The sequence below is a fragment of the Harpia harpyja genome, chromosome 6 (assembly GCF_026419915.1).
Source record: "Harpia harpyja isolate bHarHar1 chromosome 6, bHarHar1 primary haplotype, whole genome shotgun sequence".
NCBI classification, from domain to species: Eukaryota; Metazoa; Chordata; class Aves; order Accipitriformes; family Accipitridae; genus Harpia; species Harpia harpyja.
In genome coordinates, this window is record NC_068945.1 from 69,354,013 (window position 1) to 69,369,880 (window position 15,868).

The 15,868-nt window shown below is 56.6% G+C and overlaps 2 protein-coding genes across 5 annotated transcripts in view; both read left to right on the top strand.

Moving 5' to 3' along the window:
- The first annotated feature begins 111 nt into the window (after positions 1-111).
- On the top strand, positions 112-12,639 carry ZC3HC1 (zinc finger C3HC-type containing 1). 2 transcript variants are annotated; one of them, XR_008235587.1, is made up of 11 exons: positions 112-444; positions 1,774-1,884; positions 2,065-2,216; positions 4,307-4,390; positions 4,942-5,069; positions 6,554-6,711; positions 7,562-7,787; positions 8,203-8,409; positions 8,621-8,830; positions 9,793-10,212; positions 12,624-12,639. XR_008235587.1 is itself a non-coding variant. In XM_052789804.1 (10 exons), exons 1-10 carry the CDS (start codon positions 323-325, stop codon positions 9,859-9,861), a joined length of 1,467 nt encoding a protein of 488 aa, XP_052645764.1. In that variant the 5' UTR covers positions 112-322; the 3' UTR covers positions 9,862-10,236. The 2 variants fall into 2 exon arrangements, 1 of the variants encoding a protein (XP_052645764.1); XM_052789804.1 differs by lacking the exon at positions 12,624-12,639 and having other exon boundaries at positions 9,793-10,236.
- Positions 12,640-12,915: 276 nt separating this feature from the next.
- Positions 12,916-15,868, top strand: part of UBE2H (ubiquitin conjugating enzyme E2 H) — a 55,714-nt gene continuing 52,761 nt past the window's right edge. Inside the window, exon 1 of one of the 3 annotated variants that reach the window (XM_052789806.1) lies at positions 12,916-13,236. In XM_052789806.1, coding sequence (XP_052645766.1) covers positions 13,184-13,236 — 53 coding nt within the window. In that variant the 5' untranslated portion in view covers positions 12,916-13,183. The remainder of the gene's footprint in view (positions 13,237-15,868) is intronic. The other 2 variants (XM_052789807.1, XM_052789805.1) reach the window with 2 other exon arrangements.

Here is a 15,868-nt window from a genome sequence, read left to right on the forward strand (position 1 = left end):
ACGCCGTTGCTGAGGGGGGGGCTGAGCAATGATCACTGCGCCTGCGCGCCGCTGAGGGGCAGGCAAAAGCAATAGAGCGCCGACAAGGGGAGAGTGGGGAGGGCTGGGTGTGTGGAGCCCGGGGTTTGGGGAACCGGGGAGGGACGGGTTCCTCAGCGGAGGCGGCAGCACCCCGTTAACCCTCCGTGGGGACGAGGAGGCCGTGTGGGAGTTGCGTAGGGTCATGGTCAGCTCCATAGCGGGACCGGAACGCTCCTACGCGGCTTCGTTTCCCGCCCCCCCCACCCCCTCACCCCGGGCCGTGACGGAGTGAGGGACCAAGATGGCGGCGCCCAGCGCCGGGGAGGCGGGGGGAGCCCGTGGAAGGCCGCCCGCCGTCACCCCTCAGCAGATCCGTGACCTCATCGACGGTGGCATCGCCTCTGAGGGTGCCGGCCCCGACGGGTGAGGGGGAGCGGGGCTGGGGGGGGGCTCGTTGGCACCGGGCCTGAGGGGAGCGGGGTTTGGGGGGATAGGGGGGGAGCAGCCCGGTCGTATGGCACCGGGGGGGGGGGAGAAGGTTGGGGAACCCTCGAAGTTATTTGGGGGGTGCTGGGGAGACGCTGAGGGGTCCTGGGAGGCGACAGGAGTCGTTGGGGGGGGCCGGGGCTGGAGAGCGCTGGTAGGTATTGGGAGTTATTGTGGCGGAGGAGTACTGGGGAAAGAAGGTGCTGGGAGGGACTGGGAAGCACGTTGAGGGGGAGGGCACTGGAAAGTGAGGGGCGCTGGGAGGCTGTACTGGTGGCCCTAAGGGGTACTGTGATTACTGGAGGGAAGAAGGGGCGCTGGGAGGCTGTACTGGTGGTACTGGGAGTACTGGACAGACTAAGAAGCACGGGAAGGCAGTAGCGGAAACAGAGATACTGGGGCGCTGGGAGGCTGTACTGGTGGCACTGGGAGTACTGGACAGACTAAGAAGCACGGGAAGGCAGTAGCGGAAACAGAGATACTGGGACACTGGGAGGCAGTAGGAGGCAGTACCGGTGTACACTGGGAGGCAGTACTGGGGGTCACTGGGAGGGCAGGGGCAGGTAAGTGACCTGTAGAGTTCTGGTGTCCCTACAGCCTGAGCAAGCTGAACTGGCCACGTACTGGGCCTCTGACCTGAAAAGTGTGCGGTCCCACCCTGGGGGTATACTGAGAGTCACAGGAGTTACTGGGGGGCACTGGGGAGTCTGGAACGCAGCTGGGGCATTGGATGCTGAGCTTTGCTGGTATCTGCTTAAAGCCAAGTAACCACGGTTGCTCTCAGAGGCACAATTCACCCTTGACCCAACCATCCCCGAATTTTGGGCCGCGGAGGAGTGTTGGGGAGAGGCTGAAGGGCAGCACTCACCGCAGGGCTGGTGTTCTGGGTGCCAGGAGCTGGCATTCCAGATGCTGGAAGGTCAGATGCGTCCCTGACTTCAGAGACTTGCTGCAATTGTCAATCTGGTCTCGCCAGGCTCAGAGAACGAGTTCATGTCTCCTACTTGTCACATCAAATCCCTGTTGGCCGCTGCTGTCGGTCATCATGAAATGTTTAATGTGCACCTTTGCTTGTTGCATTATACTTTTTAAATTGGTTTGTTAGTAAAGTAATTAAAAGTCAGGGCTTAGGAGCTCTGGAGAAAGGGTTCTTGCAAGGGTAAGCCTGAAGGACAAGAGGTTAGAGGGCGATCTGTGCATTTTTTATTAATGAAATCTTTCCAGGACAGTGCAGATGCTTTGCTTGCTGACTTGCTGTTTCTTTAGGAAGGACGTATCTGACTGGTCAGAATCAGCTAATGGATCTTTGCAAATGGATGCTCTCTCCTTGGAGTCCGCCAGCAAGGAAGCCTATTTCAGCAGAGTAGAAACATTCACCATATCCTTTCTGACACTGGGCTTCCAGCCATCCCCCACCCTGCTTTGCTGTCACCCTCCCTGTGGCTTCCACGCAGGCTCCATCTTCTTGGAAGCTTTTCTTCTTCAGCCAAATAAACCTTGGCCAAAGCTTTTCCTGGTCAACCCATAATTTATTAGGTTTTATCCTTAATGTAAGCACCCGCTGAAGTGGGCTGGCAAACCCCGCGAGCTGTCTCCCCTGGTTTGCGCCAAGTACGGCTGGACCAACGTGGAGTGTGACATGCTGAAGTGCTCCAGCTGCCAGGCCTTCCTCTGTGTGAACCTGCAGCTTGCGTTTGACTTCAACAAGTGTACGTATGCTGGCGTCCAGCGGGTACAGGCGGTGGGCTGTAGGGTTTGGGGGTGTAAGTGCTTTGTTATGTGCATAAATGACTTCCGTAGTCTTGTCCTGAGAGGTGCTGGTTGTTTGTTTCTGAAAATAAAGTGCAAGTCAGGTTTCTTTTAGTTTGTGAGAACATGGTCAATCTTCCTGCTTCTTTTGTCAGAGGTGGGTTAGAACAGAATAGTTGCAGTTGGAAGGGATCTACGACTGTCATCTAGTCCAACTGCTTGACCGTGTCAGGGCTGACCAAATATTAAATCATATTAAGGGCAATGTCCACATGTCTCTTAGACACTGCCAGGCATGGGGCATCGACCACCTCTCTAGGAAACCTGTTCCAGCGTGTGACCACCCTCTTGGTAAAGAAATGCTTCCTAATCTCAAGTCTGAGCTTCACCTGGTGCAGTTTTGAGCCATTCCCATGTGTCTTATCACAGGATCCTAGGGAGAAGAGATCAGCACCTCCCTCTCCACTTCCCTCCTCAGGAAGCTGTAGAGAGCATTGAGGTTGCCCCTTATCCTCCTCTCCAGACTAGACAAATTCAGAGTCCTCAGCCGCTCCTCACAGGACATGCCTTCCAGCCCTTTCACTAGCTTTGTTCCCCTCCTCTGGATGCATTCAAGTACCTTAACATCCTTTTTTAAATGTTGTTTTCCAACTGCTTGGTCTGCTGCCCTGATCCTCTATTCAGTTTTTCTAATGTGGGCTGTTGGTGATGGCTTGTCATGAGTCAGTCTGTTCAGGTGGTCACATTCTGTAATTTAATAAACTCTTCCACTGTCCTCTTTAAACTACTTGGACTACCAGCAATAAAACTCCCCTTCCTGTTGCCCTCGCTGAGCTCCCTGCCCAGGCCCAGCACCAGTTTCCTTCCCCTGCCTGCAGAGCATTGGCCGCTCCTGATGCTGTGAGGTGCAGGCAGGAGCAGTAATGGCTCCCATCTCTCCCACATTGGACAACATGGGGCTGAGAGTGTGGCAGGAACACTAGCCTCTGCGGTGTGCTTGACCCCATGGCGTGAGTGTCGCTTGTGAGCCACAGGATAGCGATGGCCTGTGCTTTATATCACCTGTCCAGACCTTCGCTTTTCCTTTACCTGCATCTGTCGTCTGCAGAAAGACGCTCATTACCCCACAAATAAGTGTCATCTCCACTTCTCAATTTTCTTGATTGCAAGTCCCTGCTCTTGTTATCTGGAAGGTAGCAGAGAGTGCAGCCCTGATGTCTGACAAGTGTAGCATAGGTCATGTGTAATGGGGAGCTGCATGAGCATTTCCTTTTGGATCACTCTGAATATTGACACCCGCTGTTTGTTCAGACTATCTTTGTTAAATAAACCTTGGCCTAATTATTCTGTTGGTAATTGCACTGGTTTAGGAAAACCTAAAATAATCAGAGGTTGGAAGAGGGGCTGGAGAAATAAATTGAAGAATAAATTATTTGGTTCTGAAAGGTGTGAATAAGTTAAATGAAGTACCAGACCTTTTTTGGGGAAGCTTGATTTCCAGACATGGCTGTGATTTGGCTCCTACAGCCAGAGCAGAGGAGTCAGGTGAGTTAGCTAGGGACTGGCAGCAGCCCAGGAGGTAAAACTGGCAAGAGCAGGCAGTCACTGTGCCCATGGTGGTTTGAGCTACATTTCCACTACATTGCTGTGCAGTGTGGCAGGCTCCCCTGCTCTGCAGTCACTGTGCCTGGGAATGGGAGGGGATTTTGGCTGCAGAGAGGTGGAACTACTCTGGTGATGCTTGCTGTTGTGGAGATAACCCCTTGAGCCAGCCTGCCTTTGCTGCTGTAGGAACTGCCGCTCTGTGATTGCCTGCAGGGAGGCTGGAGGTGCGGGAGCTCCTTTTGGTGGGGAGGGAGATGAGTCTGAGGTGAGAGCTTCAGGCTCTGCAAGCTACAGCCTCAGGTGGCATCTGCCACCCGAGCCATGCTGAATGGGAGGAACAGGGAAGCCCTCGTAGCCTGGTGCCTTCCTTTCCTGGTTTGGTTTTCCCAACCATTCCCTGAGGAGGTGGCTCCACAGGGGAGTAGAATTGAGCTTTGCCTTGCAGATAAGGAGCGCTGCATAGAGCTGAAGAAGGCCTTGTGCACTGCTCATGAGAAGTTCTGCTTCTGGCCGGACAGCCCCTGCCCAGGTTGGTGTCTCAGAGCCCGGCTAGCACACAGGTCCAGCATTATTCTCTTTTTTCTCCCTTTCTTTTGCTGCTCTTGTCTCCTGTTGTAGGAACTGTGGTTTCTCTTCAAGTTCTCAAAGCTGGCAGCATCATCACGGTCCCCTTTTTCCCTGTGGGGACAATGAAACGCACAGTGGCAGTGTTTTTGAGCAGCCTCAGCAAATAAATAACTGAGCCACGGCTGGAACCCCAAGCCAGACTGTACCCAGCCTCTCTTAACCTTTGCATGCTTCTAGAGCAGTTAAAATGCTTTTTGGGTTGTAACTGGGAGGGGACAGGGGAGGCTGGATGATGGGATGCTTAAAGGGCAATAGATCTCATCTTCAAAGCTGCGCTGCACGGGGAAGGGTGGTTGCAAAGGAAGAAGGCTGTGCTCAGCTTTTCCTTTAAAAGCCAAGAGATCGTTATGGGGAGGCCTTGGCTGGACTTATCTCCTCCCTTACCCTGCGGGATGAGGAGGGGCTGGGAAGGCTGGTGGCACAGCTCAGGCCTCCTGCATTTGCTTTCATCAGATCGCTTTGCCATGTTACTGGTGGATGAGCCCAGAGCCCTTCTCCAGGACTTCCTGGACCGCTTTCAGAGCTTATGTCAGCTGGAGCTGCAGCTGCCCTCCCTCAGACCAGAAGACATGAAAAACATGGTGAGTTCCCATCTGCCCCTGAGACTGGGTACATTCAAGTCCCTAGTGACGATGCCGGGCACACCTGTGCTGTGCAACCCTGACCAAAACAGTTGCGAGATTAAAATCAGAGACTTCAACTTGCACGTGTGAGTGGTCTGTCATCACCTTGGCTTTCTCCTTGGAGGTTCCCCACATGGTGGTTTCACCTAGTGTTTCTGAAAGCATGTAAAAGGAAGTTTGGAAAGGCTCATCTCCCGTACAAGCCCTTGACCGACACAGGCACAGCTGGCTCATGTCACCACAATGTTGCTGGTGGGAAGTGGGCTGTAGTGTCTGGTTCGCACTCTGCACCTTTTCTGGTGTGCATGGTGCTCTCTGGTGCCTGGCAGAAGTGATCTGGGGTCCCACTGACTCCTTTGGGAGCTCTCCCTGGCAGCTCCCACCCGTTCGTTACCTCCAAGTGCTCTGTGGGACGCGGCAGCTTGCAAAGAGCTCTAACAAGTGGCTGGGATTCCACTGGAGGCAGTCATTGCTCTAGGTGGGATCAGGAATTTGGGGAGCCAGAGGCTGCCCCAGAGCAGAGGTGTGGGCAGAGGCCTGTGAAGGTGAGGGAGCCCAGGGAGTGCGGTACAGGGGGGCCTCTCGTGCAAGGCAGTCGTGTGAGGAGGCTCAGCAGGCAGGAGGGAAGAGCAGGAGCTACGGCAGAGGAGGCTGGAGCGTAGCTGCAGCCAGGAGCAAGTGTGGGATTGCCTCCTTGTAGGGATCTGGCCAGGCCTCACTCTACTCCAGCCAAGTCTGGCTCATTGGACACTCGCTCGCCAGGAAACAGATGGCTCTCGGCAGCAAGAAGCCGTGTGGGCACTGGGGAACTCTTCATCCATTCAGCAGAAATCGCAGAGGTTTTTTATGGTTGCCACTGTGGGCTGGCTGAGCTGTGAAACCCAGCAGAGCCCCCCGAGAAGAGACAGCACAAAGCCAACGGATGTATCGCATCTCCACATCGAACTCCCCAGCTGTCCCACTAGCAGCGATGTCTGGAGCCCGACTGACAGCCTTCGGGGACTCTCTTTTCTCTATATGTCTCAACAATGGCCCCAGAAGCGCTCGCGGTTTGCCTGAGCACAGGCAAATGCAGCCCCTGCTGCGTCCCTGGGATCGGAGGGACGGATGGGGACTGTTCAGGCTCGTGCTTGCTGTGAGCGGCAGAGCTGTGACCTGCTCCGCTGTCCCCACACGTGCTCGGGGGAGCAAATGGTGCTTGAACCAAGTCCACACAATGGGGACAGTCAGATGGGCGCAAGGCAGCAGGATGCCATTGCTCTATGTGGCTTTTGCCTGTTAACCAGAGTAGAAGTGCTGAGGGTGCTAGCTCGTGCACCCAGCCCTTTTGGGGAGTGAGGAAGGGTTTTTTCTCCATTTAGGATGTGGTTTGTGAGTAGAAGCAGTGTATTTTATCAGACTGCCTCTGACTGCCAGCTCTGCCATCTTTCTCTGTCCCGCAGTCCCTGACAGAGGAGAAGATCAGTCTGCTCCTCCAGCTGATTGGGGAGGAACTAGAGCACAAAACAGAGGGAGAGAAACCACCGTTGAAGTTTGCCACGGAAATCCTGCAAGTGCATGTTCCTGCCTGCATCCTGGCTCTGTGTGGCTGGACTTGCAGGTGGGTAGTGGTGTAGCTGATACTGAAGTGTCTGCTGCACTTTGTGGTTGCTGGTGAATCCTGTCAGAGGCTGGAGGAATGCGGATGTCCTTCCTGTGAAAAGTTCAGTATCCTCTATTTCACTATTTTATTATCTCCAGCCGTTAAAATTGACAGACTTCCAGAAACCCCAGTGCAAAGCTACCTAATCTAAAATAGATGTCTCCCTGAGATGGCAAAGAGTCTGAAACAACTGAGCTGTCGGTTGCCCTGCTCATTGCTGATTTAGATGTTGAAGTCAATCCCTGAAATGTTATCCTCAGTAGCACTTTTATTGCTCATCAGGCCTGCAGGAAGGGAGGGAAGATTCGTGACCTGAAGGTTCGTGGCTTCCCAAAGCCTGTGCTGTGAGCTGAACAGCCATGCTGTTTGTGCCTGAGGCAGCTTGCTGAAGGTGAAGTGATCTCTTATGATGCAGGCTGGAAAAAGGTTTACAGTGAGGAAGAGTGGAGCTGCCACTGTGGCTGGGCAGTTCGTGGGCTGAGGATGGGGACACTTCACTGATATGCCATAACTGAGTGTGCTCCTGCTTTGTGGCAAGCCAAAATGTAACCGAGCCAGTTTAAATCAATGCTATAGATGGGTTTTAATGGACTTGTTTTACTTCTTAGCACACAGGCCTACAAAAACAGTAAGTCTGTGCCTCAGCGCCGGGGTGCTGATGTCTTGAAACGTGCTGGCTCAGGTACCTGCGACTGAGACCATTCCGGTGCTCTGCCAAATACCTGCATCTGTTCTGAAAGCTGCGATTTTGGGGAATGGCCCAGGCTCATCCCTGACCTTCTCTCGTGACTTGGCTCTGTCCCTACAGTGCTGCGTCTGGCTCTGTGCACCTCTCGGTCATCACCTGCTCCCGCTGCATGAGGAAGGTGGGACTGTGGGGCTTTCACCAGCTGGAGTCTGCGGGGCCAGAGCTGGACTCCTGCAGCCCGAGCAGTGTATCACCGGCACCTGCCGAGCGCTTCCCGCTCGTGCCCACGTCTCCACGCAGGATGCTTACGCGGAGCCAAGACACGCTCTCTCCGGGCTCTGAGCAGGTATGGCCCAGCTCAGCCAGCCCATGAGCTCAGGATGTCTGGGTGATACAGGGGAACACAGGAGTTGAGACTGATGTAGTTTGGGTGTCCACTGCCTTTTACCTTGAAAGAGGCTCATTTTGGTGCTGTCTCTCCAGCTGTAGGCAACATCCAACAGAAGTGGGTTGCTGCTGCTTTTGCCCTTGCCCTCTGCAGCTCTCCCCCCAAATCAGGGGGCTGTCTTCACCCATGTCCAACTAGACACTTCTGAGATGCTCCTGGTATGAAGGGAAGGTGGCATGGCTCCTGCCAGGATGGCTGAGAGGGCTTTGATGTCTTGTTTGAGCTGGCCAGGGCCCTCCTGTCCCCTTCAGGCAGAGGACATGCTGGTGACCAGAGGAACTCTATTAATTCCTTGTTCTTTCCCCACTGGCAGCATGAGAAGAGCCTGTCCCCAGCAATCTCTCGCCCGCGGGGTTGGGACTCTCCCATCCCCATGGACCGGAGTGAGTTGGAGGTGGCCAGCCCCACTCTGAGGAGCCGCCCTGTCACCCGCAGCATGGGCCAGGGGGAAAACATGGAGGTGCCATCCAGTCCTCTTCGCAGAGCCAAGCGGACACGGCTCTGCTCTTCCAGCAGCTCGGTGAGTGACCTGGGTGCAGGTGCAGGGAGAGACTGGGTGGGGAGGAGAGGGATCTGGGCAGGGTGCTCCTGATCCAGGGACCAGCATTGTCCCTGTAGCCAGCTCAGGGCTGGTGTTTAGGCACAGAGAGGGTTTTATCGTCTCACTGGAGCCTGTTTTAAACCATGCTGTGTTGCTGTCCTCCTTCACTGTCCCCTCCTCCGCTACCCAGGACACTTCTTTGAGGAGCTTCTTTGACCCCAGCTCTCAGCATCGCGACTGGTGTCCCTGGGTCAACACAGTGGAGGGAGGGGAAGCCCTGGAAGATACCGCGACCCAGACGGAGAAGGAGCCTGCAAAGGCAGAGCCAGGCTGGCGAGTGGTACTGAACACACTCCTCGCCACCAGAAAGTGTGACAGAGTGCCTGAGACGGAGCCTGTGGTGAGCCTTGCGGGATCCCCAGCCCCAAGCACTCAAAACACTGCTTGCCCCGGCCTTGCCCAGGGCTGAAAGTCTGTGGGCAGAATTTGGGGTAGATGGGCTTCGTTTGGGCTGAATGCAAACCCAGCTGGGTGGCAATGACCAAGCGTGTGTCTGCAGAGTCTCAGCTTCCCCTCCGGCTGTGCTGACAGCCTCTCGGCCAGGTCTCATCTATTACAACGATGTGTTGTGCGCAGATCTGCTCAAGGGCTGCTATAAATAACAGCCTTTCCCGAGCGGCTCAGCACTGCCCAAGATCCAGTTTCATTTTATGTCCCGATGGAGAGCTCCCGACCCTCTCTGCAGACATCCTAGTTGCTGGCTCCTGCGGCCGCCAGCCCCAGGCTGTTGGATGGGTGGGTTTGCCGAGCCAGGGGAGCGGAGCTGAGGCCACAGCCCCTCTCCCTGAGCAGCTGTGGAGCAGCCAGTGCCTGCTCCTGCCTCCCTGGGCCCCACTATCCTCCTGGATTCCTCCTGCCAGCTCCCCCCTGCTTTGCTTGGGGCTGAGCTGCAGGGACTGGTGGAGCAGTCCTGCTTCAGCATTTGTCTTGGGGACTTTGTGTGAGTTGTGTCCCCAACAGGCTGGTCCCTTCTGGCTGTGCCGTGTACCGGGAAAATGCCGGCTGGTCCTGTGGGACCAGACACAAGTCGGAGGCGTGAGACCCAGCTGGAGCAGGGAATGGTTGGAGTCCTGTCCTGCTTCTTGCTTGCAGTCACCTTGCTCTTCTCCCCTCCGGTTCTGGTAAATAGGGCTAACGAAGAAGAGGAGCAAATTGGTGTCTTGGCAACCAATTAGGATATTTCAGATGGGTATTTTTTGCTGCAGTTTCTGCTCATGTGCTTTGTAGGCAGGTCAGTGGCAGTTACAGGTCCTGTTGCAGTGCCTTAACCTCTGGTTGTCGCTTTGCTCCCCTCTCTCGCAGAGTCTCTCGGTGAAGTCCTGCAAGGTGTTCCGCATTTTCCGGCAATGGGAGAGCATGAATTCCTCCTGAACGGGCCATTGCCTCTGGGAACTGGGCATCGTATCAGTCCGGCAGAGATCCGCTTTGCAGTTGCTCCCACGGCAGCTCCGTGCCCCGGGGAGGAGATGCCAAGGAGGCTCCATGCCAAACGCAGCCCCCAGCAGCCGCTGGGACCCCCTCCTCCCTGACTGCCTTCCTTGAAGCCCCCTGCCTTCACAAATTGCTGCTGTAGCCCTTGGCCTCAAGGGCTTTGACAGCCCCGTCTGGAGCTGGGACATGCCGTGGGCACGTGGGGTGAACAAGGAGACGTGGTCGCCTCGCAAGGGTGACTGTCTTGTCCAGCTGTGACCTGCCACCAGCAGCACAGGGAATTGTCGCCAGGTGGGAATAAACATTTCACTTTTTTGGTTTTTTTTTTTTTTTTCTTACTGCTGGTACGGTGCTTCTTCCTGGGGTGGGATGAGCTCTGGACCTAGCATGTGGCTCCTGTATCCCTCAGGATGCTTGTCTTTGTGGGATTAGTGTCCGGCTGCCTCCCTCTCCTGTTTCCCACTCCTCGTTTTGCTGTCTTCCCTGCCTGATGCGGGCTCTTTGCCATTGCCTCAGCGCCCCGAACACGCAGACATACCCCTGGCCTCGTACCCCTATGCCTGCCAGCGTCTGCTGTGGCAATGAGCTGCCCGAAGCAGATTTAGTTGAGGGCTGATAGCTTCTCCGAGGTGATAAATCACCTGGGCCGGAGTGCAGGGGAGGCTGGGTTGCAGCCAAAACCCGGGAAGAGGTGGGTTAAGGTGGAGGGACTTGTCCCTGTGGAAAGGGGAGAAGCCGCCAAGAAGGGAGACCCTGATCTGTTGTCTCCATCCTTGAGGATGTTGGGGAAGGGGCTTTGGGGAGGGCTGGACCTCCTCACCCCCGGTCTGCTGCAGTCACATGCACATGGGTGAAGGCAGAGGGAACATGTAATTCCCTTTTTGGGGGGGGAGGAGCAAAGGAACTCCCTTTGGAGGAGGAGCCTCTGCCTTGGTTTCCCCAGCACCAGCTCTGGGGTTTCTTCTGCGTCTCATCTTGCCCCATCCCCTTTGGGGCATTTTCTGGCCACCCTGTGCCTGGGAAGGCAGAGGCTGCCTTGGTCAGGGCTGATCCCTGCTCTCGCTGAACCCCAAAACTTGCAGGTGCACCTGACCACCCGGGGGCTTCTTCTGGGAGACACCCTTTACCTGCCAGCCTCTTGGGTGGGTGCTGGCAGGAAGCCCCCTGTGGAGCAGCAGGGCTTGAGTTTGGGTAGGTCACCTTCCTTTCCTAAGAGGGTCCTAATTGTGTGGCCTTAACGAGGAGCTGCTTCACCCCATGGCTGTGCTGTGCTGGGACTTGGGGTGGAGATGGGGGTGTCACCCCCCCCCCCATACCCTGGGTACCCCCAGCCCCAAAAAGGTGAGGATAGGCTGGGCGTTGGCTGGGCATAGAGGAGCCCCTTCCCCAGCTGTGTGGACCCACAGATCCCCTTGTCCCCAGCAGCCCCCCCCCCATGGTTCCCCCTGGTTCCCCTCGTCCCCCATAGCTCCCCCCACTCCTTATAGCTCCCCACATCTTGCTATGGGTCCCTGTAGCTCCCCTGCTTGTCAGAACTCCTTTGGCTCCCCATGGGTCCCCCATTTCCAATGGTTTTCCCGCAACTCCCCATGTTTCTCCCTACTCCCCACATCTCCCCTATTCTCCATGGCTTCCGACACCCCCCTTGCCCTCCCCCTCCCCTCATCTCCACTTTGTCTGCCCGTCCCCACCATGGTCAGGGAACCACCCCACAAACCATGGGGTGCACCCATGGCAGGGACAACAATGTCCCCATGCCAGGGTGGGCCAAGGCCAGACACCGCCCCTGCCCGTGCACCTCAATTTTTAGACCCAAGAGGGCTCAGAGGGGCCCCCCCAAATCCCCTGTGCACCCGCGTACAAGGGTCTGGGTGCTGCAAGAGTGGCCTTAAGGCATCCCAAAAGGGACAGGATGCTGTCGTAGTCCCTGTTACCCTGAAATTATCCGTGTCACAAAACTATGGTATTACACAGATGAAATACTACAAGGATTTAATGAAATAAGAGAAAAGCCTGCTTTTCCCCTTCCTGTTCTCCCAGTCGCTTGGAACTGATCAGGGACCACTGAGGTTGGGGAAATGGGAGACCCTCCATCCCATCTTCTCCAGCTGTTCTGTCCAATATAATCCTGTTCCCCTTTGCCCCCACCCCCAAATTCTCCCCAGCATAGCTCGCCCGGAGCGTGGATCTGACCCCCCTCGATGTGTTACCTTCTGCTCCAGCCCGACTCGGGGCTCGAGGGGTGCATTGGGGCATTAAATGGGGATCACCCCCCCCCCCCCATGCACACACCTGTGGGGTGAGGTTACCCATTTGCTCGGACTTTTTGGGGTTCATCGGCTGCATCTCCTCCCTGCGCGGGGCGGAAGCATTGGGGCAAATTTTTTGGGTTGATGCCGGGGTCAGGAATGCGGGATGTCCGCTCCGGGCGTGGAGTTGCCACGCCAGAGCCCCGCCGGCTTGAGAGACGCCCATTATCACCATCGTCACGCGCCCCGCTGTCACCTCCGGGGCGCTGACGGGTACCTCCTCCCTCCGGTTGGGTAAACTGAGGCACCGGGAAATGCTTTGCCGGTGTCGCACCGGAAAGCCGGCGCGGTGACTCGTGCTTGCGAGGCCTGGCCCGGTTTGTGATCCCGGGGTGGGGGGGGGGGGGGGAGGAAGGGGGGGGGGCGTTTGGGTTCAATGGTGGCTTCTCCCAGGTGACGCTGGCCACCTCACTTTGACGTCGTGGGGGGGGACGATGACGACGGCGACACACCTGCGCTGCGTCCCTTGCGGGGTCTCGAACCCGCGTCCCCTCGGACGCTCTCCTTCCCCTCACTACAACTCCCGGCGTACCGCAGGAGGGGGGGGCGGGGCCGGCGCGGCGTTTGCCGGCGCAACCAATGGCGACGGTGAAGGGGCGGTGAGGTCACTGCGGGTGACGTCAGGGGTCCAGAGAGAGGCTCCGGCAGAGGCGACCGGAGCGGGGCTCGCGGCTGAGGGAGCGCGAGGCGGCGGCGGCGGAGCGGGGCGGCGGAGGAGGAGGAGGAGGAGGAGGAGGAAGAAGAAGGGGGGGCGGCACCGGCACCACCACAGCAGGAGGGCGGCGGCAGCGACAGCAGCAGCGGCGGCGGCGGCGGCGGGGGGGGTCCCAGCGGCTCGGAGCCCGGCGCCCCCCCGCTCCCCTCGGTGCCGGGCGTCCCCGGTCGTCGTCGGTAGCGGCGGCGGCGGTGGCGCTGACAACCCGCCCGGAGCACCGGGGGCGGCCGCGGCCACCATGTCCTCCCCCAGCCCGGGCAAGAGGCGGATGGACACCGACGTGGTCAAGCTGTATCCTTCCCGCACCAACCCCCCCCCCCCCCCCTCCGCTAACTCTCCACCCTCCGCCAGCAGGCCCGGGGGGGGGCGAACCCGCGTCCTCGGCCTGGCCTGCACCGGGGGGGGGGAGGCACCGGGGACCCCCCCCCGGGCAGCGCCCCTTTCTGAGGCTGGGCCTAGGCCTCTCCCTAGAGCTGGGGGTTGGACCTGCCCCCCCCCCCCTCCGTGGGGTGAGGGCCCCCCGCTTGCCGTGGGCGAGGCCTAACCTTCCCCCCCACCCCCCGCTCCACTCTTCCCTTATTTTGAGGGGTGTTTAGCCCCCTCTGTGGCTTGACAGCCACCGGCTGGGGTGCCCTGGGGGTGTCCCTGCAGGTAACACCCCCCCCTTGGTGAAGGACCCCCCCCTCCCTTCAGCCTGGGTGCCCTGCACCCCCCCCTTTCCCGCCCTGGCCTGCGGCCCAGCTGCCGGGGGAGGACGAGGAAGGGGAGAGCAGCCCCAGAAGCCACAGCCCAAAGAAAGGCTTTTGTGGTGTTTATTATTATTTACTCCCTGATTTCAGCCTGCGGTTCACGAAGCTTCTGGTGCCGGCTTAGGGATTTAATTTGGGGGGGGAGCGGGGGGCCCCCCCCCCGGGGACTGGCTTGCAGCAGACCTGTGGCTGGGTGAACTGGGGGGTGGGCGAAGGGTGCCAGGGCCCACAGCCCGTCTCGCAAGAGGTCCCGTTTATGTAACGCTCCAGGTTGGGTTAAGCTTTATTATTTTTATTTCCCCCCCTCGCTGTTCCGTGATAAATCTGTTTATATTTTTCCACCTTATTTTTATTCTTGGCCTTTTACAGGATGGTAAATCCTTTTTTCTCTCTGTCTGGAGTGTGGGTGGCATTGAAAAATATCATTGGGAATTTGGTTCTAGGATTGTTTTATTAATAGTTTTTGTTTACAAGGTGGCTGTGTGTGCCGAGAGGGGGTAGAAATGACAAGAGTGGCTGAAATGTTTTTCAGCTTTGTTGACTGAACGTGCCTGACCTCCCTCAGCACGACTCAGGTCTGGTGGCTCTAACTTGGTGGTGTCGAGGGATCGAGAAACGGGTCTGATTTAGTTTCCAGAGAGAGATAAACAAACTTACTTGGATTTGGTGGGTTTTTTTGGAGGGGGGGGAGGGAGGAGCAGCACCACTCCTGTTTGTGGCGTGAGGGTGGCTTATCGAAGGAAACTTCTGTTTGACGTTCAGCCTGTGCGTTTCTCTCTGCAAAGCTGCTCTTCGTATATTTTTCGCCTTGTTTTTAAGCAAATAGGAAATGACTACCGATCATGCTTGAATCGGAGCTATTTTTATCCGGGGGTTTAAAGTTACACACATGTCATACTCTGCCGAACGCCAATTGCGATCGATGCTTAATCGCACCGGGAGGAGGGTCGGGAATTCCAGCTGTTTACTGGGGGGGGAGGATAAAATCTTAGGGATAGTCTGGAAAGAGGTCTGGGCCAGAGAGGGGCCGAGGCCCAACCTGATCTGCTGCTGCTCTCCTTTCCCTTTCCCCTCCCCCTCTCTTTTTTTTCTTTTTTTTTTTTTTTTCCTCCCCCTTTTTGTTCGGTTCATAGCCAGCATCTCCAGCGATCGCAGCATTTTAGGAGACAAAGAGCAGGTTTTCCTGAAGTGGTTCCCCTCGCTCTGTATTTCTAGCGGCGGCCGGGCTGTGCGGTGGTAGGTAGAAAGCCCCGAATATCTGGCATTCCTCCCGACACTGGGTAGTTTCCGCTCCGTTCGCTTTCTCCCCCCTGACAAAAGAAACCCAAGGCTTTTCCAAAAGCGATGCTCTTGTTATTGTCGGCGCAGCCTTCCCGGTGTCTTGAGGGGTGAGGGTTAGAGCGGTCGGTCTCCTGCAGACAACAAACTTAGGAAGTTGGATGTGTCAGATGACTCTTCTCACCACTCCTCCCTCCCCAGCCTTTTTTTGTTTGTCTGCCTGACTTGCCTCGCCTGCCTGGGGTGAGCGCAGCTGGCTAGGCCCAGGCTCCCGAGACGCTTCCCTGGGGAATCTTCTTCTCTGAAAGCTGATCGGAAATAAGGGTCTGGTTTGAGACGTGGGAGCGAGGAGGGTCTTGGTGGTGACCAAAGGAGAGAGGGCTTGTCTGAAGGAATGTACTTGAAGGCTGCTCCTCCCCAGAGCTCGAGGGTTTTGTTGTTGTGTTGTGTTTTCTTTTTCTTTTTTTTTTTTTTTTTCCCCCCCTTTTTGCTGCCATTTTCTTTACAGTTTCCCTTTTCAGCCCCTTTTCGTGTCTCTGATGGAGAATAATGGCACGGATTTATGGCCTGCCAAGGGCTACCTTTTTGAGTAGGGAGGGGGTGATGGCCAGAGTGAATAACGCTGCTGCCTTCTCCTGCTCTGACAGGTTTAGGAGCCGAGTGGGGTCTTTTTATTATTCCTATTTTCAATCCTAACACGTCCGTGTCCTTTTGTGGATGCCTCTTTGTGAGCAGGGAAAGGGAGAGGTTGCTCGGCTCTCTGGGGCTGGAGGGAGGGCAGAGCTCTGTGTGTGTGCGTTAATGTGTCGAACTGATGTTTAATAATCGCCTGGACGATTATGTGCTGAAACTCTGAGTCACTCATTGTTTCTCTACGGATCGCGCTCGCAACGTTG